This window comes from Neoarius graeffei, chromosome 2, assembly GCF_027579695.1.
Source record: "Neoarius graeffei isolate fNeoGra1 chromosome 2, fNeoGra1.pri, whole genome shotgun sequence".
In the NCBI taxonomy this organism is placed as follows: Eukaryota; Metazoa; Chordata; class Actinopteri; order Siluriformes; family Ariidae; genus Neoarius; species Neoarius graeffei.
This window is the reverse complement of record NC_083570.1, coordinates 84,039,008-84,064,755: the sequence shown is the minus strand read 5'-3', so window position 1 is coordinate 84,064,755 and position 25,748 is coordinate 84,039,008. Positions and strand designations below refer to the sequence as shown.

The following is a 25,748-nucleotide window of genomic DNA, read 5'->3' as shown; positions in this document are numbered from 1 at the left end:
TTGGGCGTGGCTAATGCATTGGCATTACATTTTTGTCCGGCTTAGTGAGATACATATGCGTGCCAAATTGCATGCCACTACTACAAACTATATGGCATCCAGGCACCTTAATGCGGGAGGCCAAAATCACAACGACTTAGGGGGCGCTATAGAGGCCCTGAGCCCCGGCCAAGTTTGGGCCTCTGGTTCTGAGTAGCGGTGGCAATTCTCGGAACTGGTGCCAAATTTCGTGCGTTTTCGCCCATGGCAAGCGCCCCGAAAATGGCCCAACAGCGGAGAAAAATAAAGAAGAAGAAGAAGACGGAAGAAGAAGAAGAAGAAGAAGACGGAAGAATAATAATAGTGAACTCTTACAAGAACAATAGGGCCTTCGCCCATAGGGCTCGGGCCCTAACAATATCTTTGCGTTCTATGCAGGGATGCAAACAGCGCGCCTTTTGGCGGATGCTGCCTTTTTCACGGCCGATTTTTTTTTTTTTAGGGGGGGCGTTGGAGTGTCTGATTATAGTTTCAAAGTAAATTCTGTATTAAAATTACTAAATAAGCAAATCCGTTACAGTCCATGAAACAGGAAGTATAAGGATGAGAAAAAAACAGTTTAAATCGGAAAGCTGCGCACAATGTGAACTGCGCCATCAGAGCAAACTGTTCATTTAGTATTCATGTATTTTAGTGATTTTCGAGTCACTGTCCATTTAATCCGGAGGGAGAGAAACATCACGGCAACGCGACAAGCAATGCGAACTTTGTTGTGTTCGTGTATTTAGTCAGAGAGATAGGAAAATGAATTTACTATCTCTGGTTTAGTGTTCGTTTTCATTTAGTGTTATTCATTTGATATCATCGGATGTTATTGAGCTGTTAGCCTATTGTTACCTTAATTTTGTGACCTTTCATGATTTAAAAAAAAACCATCCCCCCTTCTGGTTTTTTGACAAATCGCACCCTGTGTGTGTGTGTGTATATATATATATATATATATGTGTATATATATATATATATATATATATATATATATATATATATATATATATGACAGAGGCCTGGAAGTTTGAGGGTCCTGCACAGTATCTTAGCTGTTCCTTGGACTATGCTTAGATCTCAGATGTTATTCCTGGGATCTGTTGGAGCCATTCTCCCAGTTTGGGGGTCACTGCACCAAGGGCTCCTATCACCATGGGGACCACTGTTGTCTTCATCTTTCCACATCTTTTCTAGCTCTTTTTTTCAGCCCTTGATACTTCTCCAGCTTCTCAAGTTCCTTTTTCTTGATGTTACTGCCATAAATATAGATAGTTATGCATGATAATTGTATGACAGTAACAATTACAGTTATTCCACGAAATCAAGTCGTACATGAGCTGATAGCTATAAGCCATGTGCAGTGAGTTTGAGTGGAATAACTGTTTTATTCTAGCCACATTCACTGGATTTTGAGAAACAGGGCATTTTTATTTTTAGCCAATTCGATAAATAATAACTTTATACAAAATGTCCAACAAAATAATTTCCGCTTAGAATGTAAACAAACCGTCGAAATGACAGGAGCAATTTGTGAAAAATGTGATGATAATTAATTCTTGAAAAATAAAAAAAGATACGTTTTTACCATCAAATACTTTCATTCCATATTTTGTTGCTTTTTTGTATTTTTGGGGTTTTGTTTTCGAGTAGAGTTTTTATTTTGTCCTCAGTTGTTTCAGCAACACGCTCCGTTTTCTCTACTCACGGTATATGAGCTGATATCCTGGTAGTAGAGTAGCCAACCAGAGCGTGCGATTGCTCATATCCAGTGAATGTGGATAGAATATATATCACCGCTTACCAGTCCCTTGACCAGGGGTGGTCATGGGGGCGCTGTGCAGAAGTATATGGGGTTAGGGGGCTCTGGGTAGAGGTGGTACCTTTGATAGCTTAGCAGCTGCACTCTTAAAAACTTAAAGTAGCTATGCACACTGGTCCTTACCCACCCGCCAAATCTCTCTCACCTGGCTCCGCGTGCCCACCCCTGGGCAACGGCATCAGCTGGCCGGCAAAATGGTGTGGAGAGACAGTGTTGACACGGCACCGCTGGGCGGAGGACTTCCACTGTTGAAGTCAACGGTCAGGGCCGAGGCTTTCCCACTGGTAGGAAGCAACGGCCGCATGTCCGAGCCTGGAGGTGGATGGGCTCCGCCAGGCACGATACCTGCCCAAGACACGCTATGTATGAATGTACATGCTACCAAAAAGAATATATATATTACTGTGCAAAAGTCTTAGGCACATGCAAAGAAATGCCTTCAGAAATAATGCAATTAAATTATTCTACATTTAAATATACTATAAAAAGGACTAAACAGTAATAAATGAAACAAAGTCAATATCTGGTGTGAGATGACCTTTTGCTTAAAAAAAATAGTAGTCTCAGGTACAGTATGTGCAGTTATATAATGAACTGTATGAGCTGTAGGTTTTACTGAGCATCTTGCAGAACCAGACACAGTTCTTCTGGACACTTTTTCTTTCACACTGGCTTTAACATGCTGCTTTCTTTACTGACATCCAAACATTTTTCTGTAACATTTTATTTTGTGCTGGAAAACTAATGTTTGGAACTCTAAAATGTTTTTGTAACGACTCAATAATGTAGAAATCATAAAATAAAAATCTATAATGAAGTTTGTACTAAATAAAATAGGGTGCCTAAGATTTTGCACAGTACTGTTTACCTTATGAGCGCCAGTGTGTTATTTTCATTTACACCTGTTTGCTGCAGAGGAGCTTTAACTCAGCACTTCCACAGACAGCGTACATGAATTTATCTAGCTGCAGTTTGACAGTTTACTCCGCCCTGGGTTGCTACTTTAATCCCATCATGCCTTTGGGCCAGGCTGTGTTTGGTTAATGGGATTCCTGGCGCTTTTCCGTCTCTCTTCAGACCCCACTCAGCTTCAGCAAGCTGCCCCGTAGCGTTCTGGACCTGTCTCAAACACTAACATTCGTCTCACAAACGAGAGGCCACACTGGCAGAGCAAGTTGCCTTACAGGCTGAGTTCAGAATCCACTCTTTCTGATGCCAGAGCAGCCTGATGGGCTGAGTTATTGAGAGTGACGCCTCTAGTGGCATTTCCACTGTGATATAAAGCCATCAAACCATCCACATAAAGCACTCGGCATATTGCTCAGTATATTGTAACATTTAAATGTGCTGAAATGTGGTATGTTAATCTCTGCATGTTTCTTTTAACTGGCACCTAGCATGCATTATCAAGGATTTATCAACAAGAGGGGTTTTGTTGATATAACAGCTATACTGTAAATGTCTAAAACTGATATTTGAATTATTATATTTACATTTGGCTGTAAATTGCTGCAAAAGTAATTGCTTTGAATGTTAGTGTGCTCTTTTATATTTAACCGTGAGAGTTTGACTCCCTACTCACATCTGTATTGCAGCGTGCCTTGCCAGATGGCAATAGGTACCATTTTTATGATGGGCTTTGGTATGACCCGACCGTGAGTAGATCTCGACTCGCGATCTCCCTGTCGAGAGGCGGACATGCTAACCACTAGGTCAACTCGCGGTATAAAGAGCAGTAAACAGTAATAAACCGCGAGTTGGCCTAATGGTTGGCGTGTCCGCCTCTCGATCGGGAGATCGGGAGTTCTACTCACGGTCGGGTCATACCAAAGACCATCATAAAAATGGTACCTACTGCCATCTGGCAAGGCACGTTGCAATACAGATGTGAGTGGGGAGTCAAACTCTCGCGGTTACCAGAGGTCTAGCCCCCCACTGTAACCCTAGCTATGTAATAGGCGAGAGGCCGAGGGCTATGAAAACGGAGATCGGCGCCGCCCTATGCACCACATGGCGTGGGAAGGACTTTGATTTGAAACAGTAATAAATGAAACAAAGTAAATATTTAGTGTTACGACCCTTTGCTTAAAAAAAAATAGTCATCACCAGTACAATTAGTGCAGTTTTATAAGTCTCTCGCAGTTACCAGAGGACTGTCACCCCACTGTAACCCTAGCTGTATAGACGAGAGGCCGAGGGCTATGGAAACGAAGATCGACACCGCACCCATGCACCTCAAAAGAGCTGGGGTGAGTTTCCCAAAAGCATCGTAGCACAAAGATCATCATTAAATGGTAGAATGAGCATCACAATGAACATTCTCTGTGCTAGTTAAGATGCTCTTAGCATTAAGAGGCTTTTGGGAAACCCACTCCTGGTTAGTACTGGGATAGGAGACTGCCTGGGAAGACCAGATCCTGGCATGGAAGGGGCTTTGACTTTTAATATTTAACTTTTTCTAATTAAAATAGCAATATTCTGGTTAGAAACTCATACTTTTAATGTAGAGCACTCCAAAATTATTGCCACCCTTCATAAAATAGTCATTCAAAATTTCCTCCCAGACAACAGGAGAAACTGTACATACTGCATTTATTCTAGTAAAATCATTCTCATTTGAACTAAATAACCGTTTCTCTCAAAACTATATAATTGTGCCAAAATTATTGACTTCCCTAAGGAATCTGTCTATCTGGTATATCACTGCAGTGACGTGGCTGCTCTGACAGCTTCAGCCATCAAAGTTTCTAGGGAAGGATTACAGTAGTGGTTTCCCATTGCCTTCTACTGGATTATTATAGGGGGTTTTCTCCTCTCAACCATTCAGGCCTATGGACAATTTAGAGTAGCCAGTTAACCTAACTGCACGTCTTTGGATGGTGGGGGAAACCAGAGCACCCAGAGAAAACCCACGGGGAGAGCATGCAAACTCCACACAGAAAGGCCCCCAACAACCATGAGATTCAAACCCGGAACCTTCTTGCTGTGAGGTGACCGTGATAACCACTGCACCACCGTGCCACCCCTTCCCTAAGGAATATTTCAGATAAATGCAATCAAATTGTCTGTTCAGTTGAGTTGAGGTTAGGGATCTGTGCAAGCCGCTCGAGTTCTTCCAATCCAACCTTGGCAAGGCATGTCTTCATGGAGCTCAATTTGTGCACGGGTGCATTGTCGTGCTGGAACAGGTTTTGGCCATATAGTTTCAACGAAGGAAAATTGGAATGCTACAACATAAAAATTGTATTGGATGTATTTTTTGCTTCCAAATTTGTGGCAGCAGTTTGGGGAAGAACCGCATACGGGTGTGATGGTCAGGTGTCCACATACTTTTCGCCATATTCTGTAAATACAGTGGAGTTTAAAAGTCTGATACCATATTGAAACTCTGGTATTCTTTTTTTTTTTTAACTGGAAATAAACAAAGTTTAGAATTTTGAAAAATATTTTAAATATTCAGTGGTCCTGATTCTGCACTGTTTCTCCGTCATCGATTTTTAAATTTAAACAAATGTGTGATCGTGACCACTGCTTTGTACAAAAGGCCAGATTTTTCTTGAGTTTTATCCATTTCATTAAACCACGTGTTCACATGACAGATGGATTCGATCTAACATGGGTCATCAGATTTTGCACAAACTTGCGGAGTCCAATGAGAGCTCAAGCACACACTGTCATTAAGGCAAAAGTGTCTCAAGATAATATAATTTGTAATGAGAAATATTGTATTCAACTTGTAAATAATACATAACAGGAGCATTTTCACTAGTAGCCTCAGACATTTTGACCCTTAAAATCCTTCAGGAGAGTGTTTTGAGGCTGTAGGAGGTGAAAGCAGTAGATATTTGAAGTGGTTCATCATGTAATCGCTTCTGTCAAAACATAACATTTATTCTTTCAGGTTCTCAGTGAGTGTAGATGAGCTTTTTTCAATAAGCTTCTTCACTTCATTGCTCCCGTAAGAACTAGCAATGCAAACTAAGATGATGTTAATGTCGTGTCCATCACTGTTGACATGCCTTGCCATTGGAAAAGACAGAGCCTTCATTTTGATGGTACAGAAGTACAGCTAGTCCATCCATTATCTGTAGCCGCTTATCCTGTTCTACAGGGTCGCAGGCAAGCTGGAGCCTATCCCAGCTGACTATGGGCGAGAGGCGGGGTACACCCTGGACAAGTCGCCAGGTCGTCGCAGGGCTGACACGTAGGCACAGGCAACCTACGGTCAATTTAGAGCCACCTACGGTCACAGAACACAGAATCACAGAACACCTACGGTCAATTTAGAGCCACCAATTAGCCTAACCTGCATGTCTTTGGACTGTGGGGGAAACCGGAGCACCTGGAGGAAACCCACGCGGACACAGGAAGAACATGAAAACTCCGCACAGAAAGGCCCTCGCCGGCCGCTGGGCTCGAACCCAGGACCTTCTTGCTGTGAGGCGACAGCGCTAACCACTACACCACCGTGCTGCCCCAGTACAGCTAGTCTTTCTACTTTAATCACACTATACAGTACCAGTCAAAAGTTTGGACACACCTACTCATTCAGTGTTTTTTCTTTATTTTTATTAATTGAAAGTCACTTTATGTCTTAAAGTAATGATGAATGTTGTTTCTCTTTACTTAGTTGAGCGGTTTTTGACATAATATGAATTACTACAGTTGTGGAATAGGGTTATTTACTGTATTTTTATTATTTACTGTTTACTGTTTGAGCTCAGACTCATTAAGAAGGCAATAAGTTACACTAATTAACTTTTGACAGGACATAGCTGTTAACTGAAATGCATTCCAGGTGACTACCTCATGAAGCTGGTTAAGATAATGCCAATAGTATACAAAGCGTCATCAAGGTAAACGCTGGTTATTTTGAAGAATCTAAAATATAAAACATTTTTTTAAATACTTTTTTGTGTACAACTTATTTAGCAGTTATTCCATGAAATCCAGTCGTACATGAACTGATAGCTGACGAGGCGCATAGCACTGAGTTGGCTGTAAGCCATGTACAATGAGACTGAGTGGAATAACTGTTTTATTCTATTCATATTCACTGGATTTTGAGAAACAGAGCATTTTTATTTTTGTAATAGACGCTGTAGTCACTAGATCATCGTGTTGTAAGAATGAGTGTAACAATAGCGCATGTGCATACGCATACACATGTTCCGATTAAAATGACCAGTGAGTGTATACAATTCAGTTCACCATTCGAAATGAACGGACTAGACTAAAGAAATCGCTTTCAGACATGTTTATGCTTATTACCGAGGGAAAGTGCGTTTGTATTTTAAAATATACTCCAGGTTGTCCTCCTTTCCTCGCCTTCTCCGGCCAGTGGTCCCATGTGTGATGTAGATGTGATGCACTTCTGAGTTGTTACAGGAAGTTGTCGAAAAGAGTATTGAGACCACTGAGCTCTAGCGCTGGGCCATTTCCAGGAAATAAGAGTTTGGGTCATGGCGACAGCGTGTGTATGTCAGTGTCGGTTCGGAGGTTTCAGTTTCGTAAACTGTAAGATGCAAGAGTAGAATAATATGAAGTACAGGCACTTGGTATATTTGACTTCTGTGGTTTTTAAATTGTTCATTTTTAGATTACGCTTCATTTTTGTGGCTACTGCCTCATAGAGTAAATATATATGCTATATTTACTGTATGGACATGGTATCAGAAAACAATTTTATTTATAAACTGTAGTCACATGTACCCATAGGGTACCTATTTTTGTTTGTTGCAAATTCAATAAATAAAAACTTGATACAAAACGTCTGACAAAATAATTTCCGCTTAGGATGTAAACAAACCGGTGATATGACAGTAGCAATTTGTGAGAAATGCTATAATAATAATAATAATAATAATAATTCTTGAAAAATAAAAAAGATACGTTCTTACCATCAAATGTTTTATTCCATATTTTGTTGCTTTTTTTTGTATTTTTGGGGTTTTGTTTTTGGGTAGTTTTTATTTCATCCTCGGTTGGTTCAGCAACACGCTCCACCATTTTGTTTTTCTTTACTCACGGTATATGAGCTGATATCCTAGTAGTCGAGTAGCCAATCAGAGCACGCAATTGCTTATATCCAGTGAATGTGGATAGAATAATTCTATTTATTTTTTTCGCGGTCCGGTTTCCATCAAATCCTGCACTCTGATTGGCTGGCGTACCTACAATACGGACCCCTGTTATGGACCTCTGGCGACTCGCTCGTTCACAACAACAAACATAGTAGCATTTTTTGTCAACATTTATCTTTTTTTTTTTACAAGATTTATTTATAAGATTATCAAAAATAGATAGTCAAATGGATAGTGATAAGGACAGTGTTCACAGCGAAAGCGAGTTTTACTACCCTGAGGAAGAAGAAATAAAAGAAAACATTTCAGGAGAAAGCTAAAAACCTCTAACTGTTGCTAACGCCGAGCAAAAACATGGCTGAATCCTGAATGACTCAATTTTGTATAAATAGGGGACTACATAGGCGGCAAAATGTAGTTTTTTTTCCTGCCATGGAAGTGCACTTGTATACCGAGGAGGAAGCCATTTGCATTACAGCTGTGAATGAGGATTCAAAATGGCGGCTCGGCTCGGTTTTCGCTTTTGGGCGCTCTCGTTTTCTGTTAGAATTTGGTAAAGTAAAAAATAAATATATTATTTACCAGCTTAAGGTCGGTCCGTATGGTAAAATACCGTGACCTTGGCCTTGAATAGTGACCTCGGCCCAGAGGGCCTCGCTCAGTACTTTCAAGACCTCAGTCACAGTATTTCACGATACAGATGTCCCAGCTGGTAAATAACACACACATATATATATATATATATATATATATATATATATATTATTTCATAGTTTTTATGTCTTCAGTCTTTTTCTACAATGTAGAAAACAGTCAAAATACAGAAAAACCTATGAATGAGTAGGGGTGTCCAAACTTTTGACTGGTACTATATGTACTGTATTTGGAACCTTATGCCTTAAGTGATTCTCTTGGAATCACTCAATTGTCAGGTAGATCCTCCTAATTCCAAGGTCTTAGTTTACAGTTGCCTGTTTCCTCTAACTCTTGGATAATGTTCCAGGCCCTGTGTACCACACATTCATCGAACATGAGCAAACACCGTGCTTGAATTCAGCATTATGTACTGTCCGTTTATCTCCCTCACATCCTCGGAAGTGGGTTTGGCGTCTCTGAAGGCTGAATGAACAGGAAGGAGAAACAGAAAGACAAAGGGGTTTGTGAGAAAGGACCGAAAGGCTTGGCTCTTGCTGCTGGCTCGGGTACTTCGGGGAGCTTCAGAAAAGACCTACTGAGAGGAGAAAGATGGAGAGAGTGAGATAGAGAGAGAGGATGTAAACATGATGGGAAATAAAGGGTAATAAAGGAATAGACAGAGTGAGTGGGCGGGTGAGGATGAGCGACAGGGAGATAACAAAAGGACAGAGCGAAAAAGGAGGTGAGTGGGGAAAAAGTGACATGAAAGAAGGGGAACAGCTGGGCTCTGTCTCCACTGACAACCATCTTGGCTGATGAAGACAGATTGGTGACTGTGATAATTCATTTGCTCCTGCTTGGAGGTGACTGAAACGTGCGCTGGTGTCTGTGTGGACATCTGTCGCTAGAGAGGAACAACAGGCTCGGCTCAGCGTGAGCGATAACACTGGAAAGTTCAAAACATTACTATGTCATGCTCCGTTCAGCAGCGTACGCCTGTGCATCAGCTTTCAGAGAGCAACTCGGGGGAATTCATTATTGACAACAGTGATGTGGATTATCCTCTGTTTAGATCACGTTCGTGTTGGATTCTCGATTCTGATTAATGGGAAAGTGCTGAATAATTTTCTGTAACAGTACAGCTCAGACAGCAGGTCTGCTACTGTGATGTTTATATTCATGTGTTCACTCTAACACATTAACACGGTCCGCATGAACAGGTTTAAAAACAAAAATAATTCGTAATAATAATTTATTCTTAAAGCGCATTACATAAAATCTCAATGCTTTTACAATATACAGTAGTGCTTGAAAGTTTTATGAACCCTTTAGAATTTTCTATGTTTCTGCATAAATATGACCGAAAACATCATCAGATTTTCACACAAGTCCTAAAAGTAGATAAAGAGAACCCAGTTAAACAAATGGGACAAAAATATTATACTTGGTCATTTATTTATTGAGGAAAATGATCCAATATTACATATCTGTGAGTGGCAAAAGTATGTGAACCTTTGCTTTCAGTATCTGGTGTGACCCCCTTGTGCAGCAATAACTGCAGCTAAACATTTCCGGTAACTGTTGATCAGTCCTGCACACCGGCTTGGAGGAATTTTAGCCCATTCCTCCATACAGAACAGCTTCAACTCTGGGATGTTGGTGGGTTTCCTCACATGAGCTGCTCACTTCAGGTCCTTCCACAACATTTCGATTGGATTAAGGTCAGGACTTTGACTTGGCCATTCCAAAACATTAACTTTATTCTTCTTTAACCATTCTTTGGTAGAATGACTTGTGTGCTTAGGGTCGTTGTCTTGCTGCATGACCCACCTTCCCTCGAGATTAAGTTCATGGACAGATGTCCTGACATTTTCCTTTAGAATTCGCTGGTATAATTCAGAATTCATTGTTCCATCAATGATGGCAAGCCGTCCTGGCCCAGATGCAGCAAAACAGGCCCAAACCATGATGCTACCACCACCATGTTTCACAGATGGGATAAGGTTCTCATGCTGGAATGCAGTATTTTCCTTTCTCCAAACATAACGCTTCTCATTTAAACCAAAAATTTCTATTTTGGTCTCATCCGTCCACAAAACATTTTTCCAATAGCCTTCTGGCTTGTCCATGTGATCTTTAGCAAACTGCAGATGAGCAGCAATGTTCTTTTTGGAGAGCAGTGGCTTTCTCCTTGCAAGCCTGCCATGCACACCATTGTTGTTCAGTGTTCTCCTGATGGTGGACTCATGAACATTAACATTAGCCAATGAGAGAGAGGCCTTCAGTTGCTTAGAATTTACGCTGGGGTCCTTTGTGACCTCGCCAACTATTACATGCCTTGCTCTTGGAGTGATCTTTGTTGGTTGACCACTCCTGGGGAGGGTAACAATGGTCTTGAATTTCCTCCATTTGTACACAATCTGTCTGACTGTGGATTGGTGGAGTCCAAACTCTTTAGAGATGGTTTTGTAACCTTTTCCAGCCTGATGAGCATCAACAACGCGTTTTCGGAGGTCCTCAGAAATCTTCTTTGTTTGTGCCATGATACACTTCCACAAACATGTGTTGTGAAGATCAGACGTTGATAGATCCCTGTTCTTTAAATAAAACAGGGTGCCTACTCACACCTGATTGTCATCCCATTGATTGAAAATACCTGACTCTAATTTCACCTTCAAATTAACTGCTAATCCTAGAGGTTCACATACTTTTGCCAGTCACAAATATGTAATATTGGATCATTTTCCTCAATAAATAAATGACCAAATATAATATTTTTGTCTCATTTGTTTAACTGGGTTCTCTTTATCTCCTTTTAGGACTTGTGTGAAAATCTGATGATGTTTTAGGTCATATTTATGCAGAAATATAGAAAATTCTAAAGGGTTCACAAACTTTCAAGCATCACTGTAAGAAGAAAATTTGAATTATCACATGTTAAGAGCCTGGCACCATGATGTCAGGCTCATAACATGGCAAACTGAATAGTGATAGTTATATAAAAATAATAATATCAAATATTTAAAAAAATCATCACAAAGAAACATAATTTATGCATCACATAAGAATGTTTTAAGTTTTCTTTTAAACGTATAATTGGATAGAGTGTTTCTTATAAATAGTGGCAAAAGGTTTTCTGTTCGATGTTTATTGGGTGTTTTTGGAAGGAGCACTTTGTTGCTGTTAGATTTCCAATAAGCTGTGTTTTTGTTTGTTTTTTACTTAATAATAATAATAATAATAATAATAAGTTTAACTTGTATAGCGACTTTCTCACACTCAAGGTTGCTTTACAGTTACCAAAAAAAAAAAAAAGGTCTACCAAAAGAGGGTCAGGATGTAATTACAGTGGCGTAGCTGCCCACAATCCCACCAAAGGTGCATGAAGGTGTGTCCCACACCACCTGTACAGTCACTGCGACACCATCGGGCAACATCGCTCAGAACAACGCACCAAGCACAGAAGCACCGCTGCACAGAACTCTGGATAACCCTGATGTTAAAAAGAGCAACGAGCTCACTGCAGTCCATAGCGAGCAGCACAGGCAGCACATGGCGGCTCAAGGCCTGAAGGGAACCGACACCCAAAACCGGGTCCAGAGCTACGCCACAGCCGGCAGACAAAACACTTGAACGAAGAACAAACATCAAATCATACAAACACAAAAAGAAAAACAAGAACGCTTTTCCAGTGAGAAGCGGCAGCCAAAAAGTGCACAGCGTACTCTCAACCCGGAAACCGTTGAAAAAAGTGACGCTGATCAGGGAATGACTGTTTATAGCTGCTAGAACATAAATGATACGAGGAATTAACCTGTTTCCATGACAATAAATGTAACTTTAAATGGATAAAAAACAATCCTTGTTTGAATATCTTCCTACAACATCACATCCTGTAATATTTTATTCCCAGCATCATTTAGCATTTATGTGTTGTAGATGTTTCCTCAAACCAAACCTAGATCTCTGAAATAATCCCACTACTGATACTTAGAGAGTCTTTTCCTGTCTAGCCTGTTGCAGGATGTCTCTAAAATAACAGCGTGTGTGTCTCTGCAGGTCACGCTCTATCAGTGGAGCGTCCTCGGGTCTCTCCACCAGTCCTCTCAGCAGTCCAAGGGTGAGTGTCCTTCTTTTTCTTTGTCAGCCTGCTATGCCTGATCTCTTGCTCCCATTGCTGACGTCCTACACGGTCACATGTGTACACACACACACACACACGGGACTCACTCAGCTGTGAGCTCTAGGTGTATAAGCAGTTAGCTGGGAGTTAGAAACAGAAAACAGACCGTTAGTGGAAGCTTAAACCACTGACCATCGAACATCATCCAGGCCATTTTAAATGTTTTGTAGCGCTACCTTACAAAGATAAAGATGTTTCAGAATTGATCTAAAAGACTTCATTTGCTTTCATCTAAACTAGATAAAGCCTCATAAAGTGGTCCTTATGACCGATAGGCTAATTATAGTTCAGAGCAAAAGTTATCATCCCCTATGCTTTGCTTTTTTTTTTGCTGGTTTTTTTTTTTCCCCACAAAAAAACATTTTTTATCCAAAAAAATACAATTACAAAATGTTAAAACAAGATAACAAATTAAAACAAATGGTATGACCAGTGTTCAGTGTCCAGACCTGATCTGAAGGCAGTGTTTATCTGGCAGAGAAAGATTTGTTCAATGTCTCTTGGAATCCATGCCGTGATGCTCAAGCTGTTTGCTGTGTCTATCGCTATAGGCAGCACAAGCCATGCCACATCTACAGACTAGTGTCTGATTTCACCTTGGAGAAGAAAATCCATGATAGGTAGTTACAAGTTATTAGAGAATATTAATATTGCATTCATAAGAGGAAATGCAAACGTTTGAACAGAAATATGAGAAGCATGAATGGTCTTGTTGGTTCTCACTGTATGTGGCATACAGTGGCAGCTATGGCCTAAAGGTTCGAGAAGCAGCCTTGGGCCCAAAGAGTTGCCAGTTTGAGTCCCTGGATCAGCAGGAAAATCCATGGCTGAAGTACTTTTGAGTAAGGCACCTACAGTGTCTTTCAAAAGTATTCATCCCCCTTGGCATTTGTCCTGTTTTGTTGCTTTACAAGCTGGAATTAAAATGGATTTTTGGAGGGTTAGCACCATTTGATTTACACAACATGCCTACCGCTTTAAAGGTGCAAATTGTTGTTTTCTTGTGACACAAACAGTAATTAAGATGAAAAAACAGAAATCTGGAGTGTGCATAAGTATTCACCCCCTTTCATATGAAACCCCTAAATAAGAGCTGGTCCAACCAATTCACTTCATAAGTCACATAATTAGTTGATTAAGATCCACCTGTGCGCAACCCAAGTGTCACATGATCTGTCACATGATGTCTGTATAAATCAACCTGTTCTGGAAGGACCCTGACTCTGCAGCACTACTAAGCAAGCAACATGAAAACCAAGGAGCCTCTGAACAGGTCAGAGACAAAGTTGTGAAGAAGTATAGATCAGGGTTGGGTTATAAAAAATATCCCAAACTTTGAATACCCCACGGAGCACCATTAAATCTATTATAACAAAATGGAAAGAATATGGCACCACTACAAACCTGACAAGAGAAGGCCGCCCACCAAAAACTCACAGACCAGGCAAGGAGGGCATTAATCAGAGATGCAACAAAGACACCAAAGATAACACTGAAGGAGCTGCAAAGATCCACAGCGGAGATGGGAGTATCTGTCCATAGGACCACTTTAAACCGTACACTCCACAGAGTGGGGCTTTATGGAAGAGTGGCCAGAAAAAGCCATTGCTTAAGAAAACACGTTTGGAGTTTGCCCAATAGCACGTAGCAGACTCCCCAAACACATGGAAGAAGATTCTCTGGTCAAATGAGACTAAAATTGATCTTTTTGGCCATCATGGGAAACACCATGTGTGGCACAAACCCAACACCCTGAGAACACCATCCCTACAATGAAGCATGGTGGTGGCAGCATCATGCTGTGAGGATGTTTTTCACTTGCAGGGACAGGAAAGCTGTTCAGGACTGAAGGAAAGATGGATGGCACTCAATACAGGGCAATTCTGGAGGAAAACCTGCTTGAGTCAGCCGGAGGTTTGAGACTGGGACGATGGTTCACGTTCCAGCAGGACAATGACCCTAAACATCCTGCTAAAGCTACACTGGAGTGGTTTAAAGGGGAACATTTAAATGTCTTGGAATGGCCTAGTTAAAGCCCAGACCTCAATCCAGTTGAGAATCTGTGGCATAACTTGAAGATTGCTGGACACCAACGCAACCCATCTAACTTGAAGGAGTTGGAGCAGTTTTGGCTTGAGGAATGGGCAAAAATCCCAGTGGCTAGATGTGCTAAGCTAATAGAGACATATCCCAAGAGACTTGCAGCTGTAATTGCAGCAAAAGGTGGCTCTACAAAGTATTGACTTTGGGGGTGAATACCTATGCATGCTCCAGATTTCTGTTTTTTTTTTTTCCATCTTAATTATTGTTTGTGTCACAATAAAACAACAATTTTCACCTTTAAAGTGGTAGACATGTTGTGTAAATCAAATGGTGCTAACCTCCCCAAAATCCATTTTAATTCCAGCTTGGAATGTGACAAAACAGGACAAACACCAAGGGGGATGAATACTTTTGCAAGGCACTGTAATCCCCAACTGCTCCCCAGGCTCTGGATATGTGTGTATTCTTGTTGTACGTCGCTCTGGATAAGATCATCTGCTAAATACCTCTAATGTAATGTGGAAAAAAGAAGAAATGAAATCTAGCTTCAGCAAGCTAAATAACCTTATCAAAACAAATAAAGTAAATTTTAAAAAATTACAGCTGTCTATGACTTAATGTAAATGAAAGAGATTTAAAAAAAAAATTGTGTTAAGCTTCTGTTGTCTAGGAAGTGAGCACTTTTCTGCAGGCTACTTCATGCTGAGTGAGGAAGTTAAACACAAGTTCAATCCACTCCTTCCAATGAGTTCTTGGGTCCTTTCTGTTGCCTGCTGATCACAATAAAATGTTTCCAGAATGTGATTATTCATTTTAAGAGTCCGTTAAGTGTCTTTTATGCAACAGCGCTGTATTACGGATGTTTCACAGCATTAACCGTAGCTATAAATGGATTAGAACTATAGGGTGCTGCTCTTTTATAAACGTTTATTGTTAGAAAACCGATTGTGGTGTAAGAGGAACAGCATTCTGGGATGCACTGTTATTGGAAAATCATCAACTTTGTGGTGCCGACATCACATTAGCTCATTGCTGATGGTTTTCCTTGTCGTGCTTATTCCTTACTTACAGCACAAGGCATATAGCATAGAAAGGAGACTATTCTAAAGGGTGTGTTCGTAACAGGGGAAATGCTACCTCAGGAGGATGTCGAACATCAAGGACTGTTCAAAACGGATTGAACTCTCATTCCCTGTCTTATAAGATGCCTTCAAACTGCCCCCAATTCAAAGCAGTATTGATGTATCCTTGATGCTGCCTTTTACCCATAAATCTGTGCAGCAGCTTGCACAAAGCAACAGAAAAACATAACAAAGATGGCGGTCTGAGTTTCAGAGAAAAGTAATTTTGTATGCAAATACAAGTTGTCGGGGTTGTTTTTGCTTCAATTTTTGAAAAGCTACCAAGAAATACATCTTGTATCTTACAATCTCGTGACTATAAACAAATTTATTCTATCCACATTCACTGGATATGAGCAATTGTGCGCCCTGATTGGCTACTCTATTACTAGGCTATCAGCTCATATACGGTACCATGAGTAGAGAAAAACAAAATGGCGAAGCGTGTTGCTGAACCAACCGAGGACGAAATAAAAACTACAACAAAAAAATACAACAAAGGGGACGTCGTGGCTCAGGTGGATATACCATAAATCCGCCATACCATAAATCCGGGGACCTGGGTTCGATTCCGGCCCGAGGTCATTTCCCGATCCCTCCCCGTCTCTCTCTCCCGCTCATTTCCTGTCTCTACACTGTCCTATCCAATAATAAAGGTGAAAAAAGCCCAAAAAATATCTTAAAAAAAAAAAGACAACAAAAAAGCAACAAAATATGGAATAAAAGTATTTGATGGTCAAAACGTATCTTTTTTTTCAAGAATTATTATTACAGCATTTTTCACAAATTGCTCCTGTCATTTTGTCAGTTTGTTTACATTCTAAGTGGAAATTTTGTATAAAGTTTTTATTTCTCGAATTTGCAAATAATAAAAATAAAAATGCTCCGTTTCTCAAATTCCAGTGAATCTGAGTAGAATAAAACAGTTATCCCGCTCAGTCTCGTCCTACATGGATTATAGGCAACTCGGTGCTACGCGCCTCATCAGCTATGAGCTCATGTACGACTCGATTTCATGGAATAACTGTTAAATATTTGTTTGATATGATCTGTGAGGCCTCTGTGAGCCATCTAGCTAACTCTTTGGTTTAGTTACAGACAGAGTGTACTGATGCCAAATGTTATCGTAAATGCCATCCTGAAACGGGGTTCGAAATGAACATCCTTAGAAGATACCTTCAGTCAAAAGTCCTGCCTTATAAGACACCTGATTATTCTGGTAGTGAGGCAACGAGGCAGCAACCTTCTGTTTCGGGCGGTGTGTGTGTTACTACTTTCAATCCATGGAGATCCTCCTTTATCCCTCCTCCTGTTCTGTTCTGAGCCTGGTGGAAATCCAGCTCAGGGAAAGTAGTGTAAAAATCCAGCTTCCCCTTTGATGAGAGGAGGAGCTTGTGGCTAAACTTTTCTGGCTGGCTTGTTTCACAGCACTCACAGATTACAGTTACCTTTGCCTAAAGCTTAGAGATCTGCATGACACTGAACTTCTGGCTGATTTAAAAGAGGAATTGATTCCTTAAATCCACTCTAAAAGCTCTGCTTCTTCTGTCTTCACAGGCAAAAAGATTGTTTTAAGGAAACCATATATTGGATGTCATGACTTTTCTCTCATTTTTCACTTAGTCAGGAGCTATAGCTTGAAGGGAACACTTATGACTCAGATCAATGTGTTCTCAGTACATCATAAACGAAATTACTTGAATCAAAAGCTATCTATAAAATAAATCAGCTTTAAAGCCTGCCAGTTCTGGAACATTTCCAGCTCCTAAATCTTCCACTGATTCTTGTGAATACATTATACACTGTTCAGAAGTTTGCATCTCTTTATGTGTCTGGCTGTAATTAAATGAAAAATATAAAGCTGTTTAATAGATTATCTACAAAACAGACTTTTGCAAGCATTGCGACACGGACTAAATATTAGAGATAGTTTGAAAAGTTTTCATCGCTGTTGAGATGTTCTAGTTAATTTGGATGAATATGCAGCATTTAAGGTGCTGAATGATTTAAAACAATGCTGGTTTACTTTTGTTAAATCGTATTCAAGTCACGGAAGGTTTAATCAAACTCTCAAGTGGTTTGTGAGCAGTCAAGTTTAAAGTCGATGAGATCAAGAAAGCAGCTCTCGTAAGACCAAATACAGGAAATACCGACCTGTACTGAGCTGGAAACTGAGGTTTAGACGGTATCAAAGTGAAAAAGAAATGGACGAAACAGCACTAAGATACAGCTAAAACATTATATCATATTCAGAAATATGTTTATTGCTTCATTATTATCTCAATGTATGTGTTTTGGCCAGTATGATAATGAAGAAACATCCATAAAATCTAACTGACATTAAATATCTTGGCTGGAGTAATCATTTCAAAGTAAGGGTGTACAAACTTTTGCACAACATTGTAACAAATTATATAGTTTAATGAAAGAATACGCATTTTACTGTGTACAATCTCTGCTTCATTCTTGCTTGATCCACAGCTTCCCACCTTCATCATGGCAACCAGCACCTTCTTTTATCCAGTCCTTTTGAAAAATTTCTCTTCTTGTACTCCATGAATGGCTTGCTGATGTTTGTCTTTTCCAGTCTTGGCTAACTGCATGTTCTTTTCTTTTTCTTTTTCTTTTCTTTCTGCATTACCTTGGCTTGATGTTTTCTGGCCTAATTTTTCTACCCATGTGTGACCTGTTCTTGCATTGCTGTGCGGCTGTTGAATGCTTTCCTGATGTTCCCATGTCAAATGTGTGGCTTCTGCCATGCTCTGGTGCATGTTTATCCTGTAGCCCCTTCGAAAGTTCTGTGTACCTCCTCAGGCAGTCGAATTTTCCTTCTCATCTCAAACTAGTCCTCCTGACTCCCCTGATCAGCCCCTTGTAAACCAAAATAAGGCTCACACACCAACATTAAATTCCCTTTCCCCAAACTCAGTGTGTGGGCCACTCCTGCTGTGCCCAAAAACCCAGACCCTACCTGCTAAGCGCAAAGTCTCTGATAAGTTCTTACATGCCACAAGGTCCAACCCCTTACCAGAGAGTGATACCGAGTCTATTTTAGTTGCTCACTCGGAGCCCTCCACTCCATGCCAACCTCAGTCATCACATACCCCCAGCAGTCCCATGGTAGGCCGGGCAACCCGTACTACTCCCTCGCAGCTTTCAGTGCCCTTGACTCCCGTCATACCCTTAGCCCCTATCCGGCTACACCATTTCCATCCCATACCTGATTCTGACCTTAGCACCAAATCTATCCCCATCATCCAGGTGACCCCTCACCCCTCCCCCAGGGGCAGCCCTCTGCCCACTCCCAAAGGAACGCCTGTACACACGCCAAAGGAGAGTCCAGTGGGAACGCCGACCCCCACACCGCCTCCCAGCCCCTCTATTGGGGGCATGCCCTGGAGGACACGTCTCAACTCTATCAAGAACAGCTTCCTGGGCTCTCCACGCTTCCATCGCAGGAAATTACAAGGTACTAGGACTCCAAGTCTAGCACAGTCACCTTCACCTGCTTAGTAAAAATAAAATAGCATGTGAATAACTTTAGAAAGACATAGCATTGATGTACATAACAGTTGACCAGCCATACACAGCCATAGCTTCATTAAACCCTTAAACTTTTAGGGTTGAGTGGCTTTGGATACTTATAGATGAATAACAGAAGAGTAAACTGGGATTTTAAGGGATAAGCAGATGGTTTGATTGGAAATGCAACACATGATTTTCTCTTTCTGAGCAGTTCCTACCCAAGATGAGATGTCCACCCTCACACCAGAGTCTTCCCCAGAGTGAGTATTGATGAATGAATATGCACACACACACACACACACACACACACACACACACACACACACACACACACACACACACACACACACACGTGTAAACCCATATTTCCCTGCCTTTTCATATTTCAATACACAAGCATACACTCACTGTCCACTTTATTAGGAATACCAGCACATTCATGCCATTAGTTAAGCTATGGTCACACTACAGCTCGCAATACTTTGCAGTGCATTATCGATGAAAATGAGGCATTTTAGTGGTGATGCATGGCAATATACAGGCGACCTAAAAGTTGTAGTCACACAGCAGGGGAACACTTGATTGTCGCACCTTCGTGCGCTCGAGTGGCTGCGCTCACTCACAGGACCCAGTGGTTATGGGAAACACTTGATGCTGATTTGAGTGCAATCAGCACGTGCATATAAGGACACCGAGGCTTTGCAAAGTATTATCATTATCACTGTCACATTTTTTTCTCGCCATGTTTATGACTCTGTTTTTGGTTTTGTAAATATCACACCTGCTAATAAACACTCTTCCTGCACTTAGATCCGTCTACTGCCACATACCTGACAGAATACTTGCAAAGTCTCTGTGAAAACAGTGTCCTTATATGTGCGTGCTGATTGTGCTCAAATCACCATCAGGTGTTTCCCATAACGACTGGGTCCCAAGCGCACGCCCAATATGCTCCGAAGGATCCCTGAATGTAAATGCACTTTTTAAGTCTTGGGGAACATTAGGCTATGCCGAGCTGCTGTGTTGATGAGGCTCCCATGAGCACCGGAGACATGAATTCAAGACAGATACATCTCAAGAGGCTCAAAGAAGGTTCCCTGAGTTTCGGGAAATATTCCCAAACCCATCTGCGAGTATTCACTGCCTAGTTTGCTGACGAAAACATTGCCACCAGATTTCACTGCATGCACTGAAATTTTTCATGACATTTTTGGCTACTCACAAGGCAGAGACACAACAAAAAAACAACTTGCGAAGCTCGTGGAACAATCGCCGTGTATTGCACAATTGGTGGCGATGCTACCAATTTTTCATCACCAAGTATTCAAAAACCCATCGCGAGGTGGAGTGTGACCAGGGCCTTAATGAGGCAATCCTGTGGCAGCAGCACAGTGCAAAAAATCATACAGATACTCAGATATTGAGATGCTTTTCTGCTCACCATGGTTGTAAAGAGTGCTTATTTTAAGTAATGATAAACTTCCTGTAAGTTCAGGCCTGTCTGGTCATTTTCCACTGATCTTGCTCATCAACAAAGTGTTTCAGCCTGCAGACCCTCTGCTCACAGGATGGTTTTTGCACCATTTTGTGTCAACTCTAGAGACTGTTGTTTATGAAATTGCCAGGAGATCATTAGTTTCTGAAACACGGTGCTGTTTGTGATGGCTATTTTTAGTAATTAGTAATCATGTTATGTCTCCTCCAAATAGCAAGCATGTGAAATTGATAAAAACTTCACCATCTAGGGGGTGTTTCACTTCAACACAGCTGTCAATCATAAACTTACATAAAATCTACAGTCTAAGCTGAAAATTCAGTCAGCCCCAGCCTCTACTTCGTTCTGAATACATTGTGTATATTTACTGTAGCTCTTGATTAATTAAACGATCTTTAAATGATTTGATAACACCAAATAAGACGTATTATTTTATTTTACAACCCCAATTCCAAAAAAGTTGGGACACTGTGTAAAACATAAATAAAAACAGAATGTGAAGATTTGCAAATCATGGAAACCCAATAGTTCATTGAAAATAGTACAAAGACAGCATATCAAATGTTGAAACTGAGAAATTTTATTGCTTTTTGAAAAATATATGCTCAGTTGGGACAGGGGCCTGAAAAAAGACTGAAAAAGTTGTGTAATGCTTAAAAAAAACTAATTTGGTTAATTGGCAACAGGTCAGTAACATGATTGGGTATAAAAAGAGCATCCCGGAGAGGTGGAGTCTCTCAGAAGTAAAGATGGGGAGGGATTCACCGCTCTGTGAAAGACTCGTCTGATGAATCAAAAGTAGAAATTATTTTTTCGAAATCATGGACACCACGTGTCAGCCCTGTGATGACCTGGTGACTTGTCCAGGGTGTACCCCACCTTTCGCCTGTAGTCAGCTGGGATAGGCTCCAGCTTGCCTGTGACCCTGTAGAACAGGATAAAGCGGCTAGAGATAATGAGATGAGATGAGATGAGATGGACACCACGTGCTCCAGGCGAAAGAGGAGAGCGACCATCCAGCTTGTTATCAGTGCACAGTTCAAAAACCAGCATCTGCGATGGTATGAGGGTGCGTTAGTGCACATGACATGGGTAGCTTGTACATCTGGGAAGGCATCATTAATGCTGAATGATGTATACACCTTTTAGAGCAACATGCTGCCATACAGAAAATATATTTTTTAGGGAAGGCCTTCCTTCTTTCAGCAAGACAATGCCAAACTGCTTTCTGCACATATTAAAACTGCATGGTTCCGTAGTTAAAGAGTCCAGGTGCTAAACTGGCCTGCCTGCAGTCCAGACCTGTCTCCCATTTAAAACATTTGGTGCATTATGAAGCGCAAAATATGACAAAGGAGACCCCGAACTGTTGAGCAAATGAAATTGTACAGTGCCTTGCAAAAGTATTCATACCCCTTGAACTTTTTCACATTTTTCCACCTTACAACCACGAACTTAAGTTTTTTATTGAGATTTTATGTGATAGACCAACACAGAGTAGCACATAATGGTGAAGTGAAACGAAAATGATAAATGGTCTTCAAATTTTTAAACAAATAAAAATCTGAAAAATGTGGTGTGCATTAGTATTCAGCCCCCCTGCGTCAATACTTTGTAGAGCCACCTTTTGCTGCAATTACAGCTGCAAGTCTTTTGTGGTATGTCTCTACCAGCTTTGCACATCTAGACACTGAACTTTTTGCCCATTCTTCTTTGCAAAATAGCTCAAGCTCAGCCAGATTGGATGGAGAGCGTCTGTGAACAGCAATTTTCAAGTCTTGCCACAGATGCTCAATGGGATTTAGGTCTGGACTTTGACTGGGCCATTCTAGCACATGAATATTCTTTGATCTAAACCATTCCATTGTAGCTCTGGCTGTACCGGTATGTTTAGGGTCATTGTCTTGCTGGAAGGTGAATCTCCTTCCCAGTCTCAAGTCTTTTGCAGCCTCCAACAGGGTTTCTTCCAGGATTGCCCTGTATTTAGCTCCATCCATCTTCCCATCAACTCTGACCAGCTTCCCTGTCCCTGCTGAAGAAAAGCATCCCCACAGCATGATGCTGCCACCATCATGTTTCACAGTGGGGATGGTGTGTGCAGGGTGATGAGCAGTGTTAGTTTTCCACCACACATAGCGCTTTGCAGTTAGGCCAAAAAGTTCAACTTAGGTCTCATCTGACCAAAGCACCTTCTTCCACATGTTTGCTGTGTCCCCTACATGGCTTCTTATGCCTGTCTTTCAACAATGGCTTTCTTCTTGCCACTCTTCCAAAAAGGCCAGATTTGTGGAGTGTACGACTTATAGTTGTCCTGTGCACAGATTCTCCCACCTGAGCTGTGGATTTCTGCAGCTCCTCCAGAGTGATCATGGGCCTCTTGGCTGCTTCTCTGACCAGTGCTCTCCTTGCTTGCTCTGTCAGTTTAGGTGGACGACCATGTCTTGGTAGGTTTGCAGTTGTGCCATACTTTTTCCATTTTTGAATGATGGATTGAACAGTGCTTCTTGAGATGTTCAGAGCTTGGGATATTTTTTTTATAACCTAACCCTGCTTTAAACTTCTCCAGAACTTTATCCCTGACCTGTCTGGTGAGTTCTTTGGTCTTCATGATGCTGTTTGTTCTTCAGTGTTCTCTAACAAACCACTGAGGCCTTCACAGAACAAGTGTATTTATACTGAGAGTAAATTACACACAGTAGGACTCTATTAACTAATTAGATGACTTCTGAAGGCAATTGATTGCACTGGATTGTATTTAGAGGTATCAGAGGACAGGGGGCTGAATACTAATGCACACCACATTTTTCAGATTTTTATTTGTTTAAAATTTTGAAGACCATTTATCATTTTTGTTTCACTTCACAATTGTGTGCTACTCTGTGTTGGTCTTTCACATAAAATCTCAATAAAAAACTTTTAAGTTGGTGGTTGTAAGGTGGAAAAATGTGGAAAAAGTTCAAGGGATATGAATACTTTTGCAAGGCACTGTATATCAGGCAAGAATGGGACAACATTTCTCTTTCAAAACTACAGCAATTGGTCTGCTCAGTTCCAAAATGTTTACAGAGTGTTGTTAAAAGTAAAGGTGATGCAACACAGTGGTAAACATACCCCTGACCCAACTTTTCTGAAATGTGTTGCTGACAAATTCAAAATGAGCATATATTTTTCAAAAAGCAATAAAATTTCTCAGTTTCAGCATTTGATATGTTGTCTTTGTACTATTTTCAATGAAATATAGGGTTCCTATGATTTGCAAATTATCGCATTCTGTTTTTATTTTCAGTTTACGCAGCGTCCCAACTTTTTAGGAATTGGGGTTGTATTTTATTTGATGTATTTTTATCTTGAAAGAAAGGGAGGGCTTAGTTTGGCTACATCAATGCTAAATATTGTGACACTGAAAGTAGGGCTTCAGTAATGTCTATTGTAAAAGAGGAATATTTTTTTCCTTTGCTCCACAATAATTACCCATTGATGAAAAAAGCCTCTGTACTTGAGGCTGATTCTTCCAGCTTCACACATTTTTATAAGCATGACAAAAAATGATTGTAAGCTACAGTATATCTGTTGCAACCATGCCTTTCAGCCCTCCTCTCTCTCCTTCCTTCTCTCTGACTCTTTCTTTTTGTCGTGCTTTCTCTTTCTTTGTTGGAAGCTTTATCAGGTTTGCCTCCCACTATGGCTCTTCTTACGACACATGCCATACACAAGGCAACAGTCAGAAGTTTTTCTTTCTGAACAGTGTCTCTTCTCTGGCAGGACTGCACTCTTCTTTTATGTTTTTTTTCCTTTTGTCTTCTGTAATAGATTCTCCCGTCACTCTACAAGCTGGTTAGGACTGCATCCTCCCTGTCTCTTTTGTTCTTTTCTGTCTGTCTCAAAAAATCAGATTTTTTTCCCCCTGTATGTGTTTGGAAAGGCCAGCTTTTCTTTACAGATGAAAACTACTGTAACTGTAAAGATGAGTGATGTTAGAAGAAATGTAGCTGTTTAATGTTGAACTGGACTTTTTAAAGATGTGTAGAGCAGCTTGGATCCAAACTAGGAAAACATCGATACCATTTTGTTCAGACTGAGTATGAGATTGAGTACATGTCTTTTGGTACTCATCGATACCCAGACTGATACTGAAATGCATAGCCTACTTAGTCTTAATGAATCTGGGACATCGTGGAACATTTTATTGAGCTTATTTATGTTTGGCCAGGTTACAGAATGGACATAAAAAGTGCAGATGTTCATGCACTCATGCTACTTGGCTCATTTTTAGCTTATCCGGCTGCAGGCCAGGCTGGATTAGCTTATGCAATCACGTGTCTTCTGTCGTTGTCATCCATCCACAATTTACAAAAACCGTTACTCCTCCTACAGGATTGATCAGATTTCGATCAAACTCGCCTACAATGTTCCCCAGGTGGGTGTGCATAAAAGTTGTCGAGATGGTGGCACCACCTGTCATATTTACGATTTTATGGAAATTTTTGGGTAACTCGTCATATTAAACGCTACTCTTTGTAAACTGCTGGGATGTTTTCACTTAAACTCACCCAGAAGACTCTAAAGACATATTCCAACAAGAGTTGTTCACCAGGTGGCACCACCTACCATGGATGCAGCTACAGAGGGATCACATGCAATTTCACGAAAATCGCTACTCCTCCTACAGGAGTGATCAGATTTTGATCAAACCCATATGGAATGTTTGCCAGGTTGGTTTGTATAAAAGTTGTCAAGACAGTGGCACCACCTGTCATATTTAACCTATTATGGGCATTTGAAAATTCTAGGTGACTCGTCACACCAAACACTACTGTTT

At 40.8% G+C, this 25,748-nt stretch overlaps 1 protein-coding gene across 1 annotated transcript in view; it reads left to right on the top strand.

Moving 5' to 3' along the window:
- Positions 1-25,748, top strand: part of brsk2a (BR serine/threonine kinase 2a) — a 525,206-nt gene that overhangs the window by 478,391 nt on the left and 21,067 nt on the right. The window contains exons 13-15 of the mRNA XM_060910107.1: positions 12,622-12,682; positions 19,171-19,378; positions 19,646-19,694. Coding sequence (XP_060766090.1) covers positions 12,622-12,682; positions 19,171-19,378; positions 19,646-19,694 — 318 coding nt within the window. The remainder of the gene's footprint in view (positions 1-12,621; positions 12,683-19,170; positions 19,379-19,645; positions 19,695-25,748) is intronic.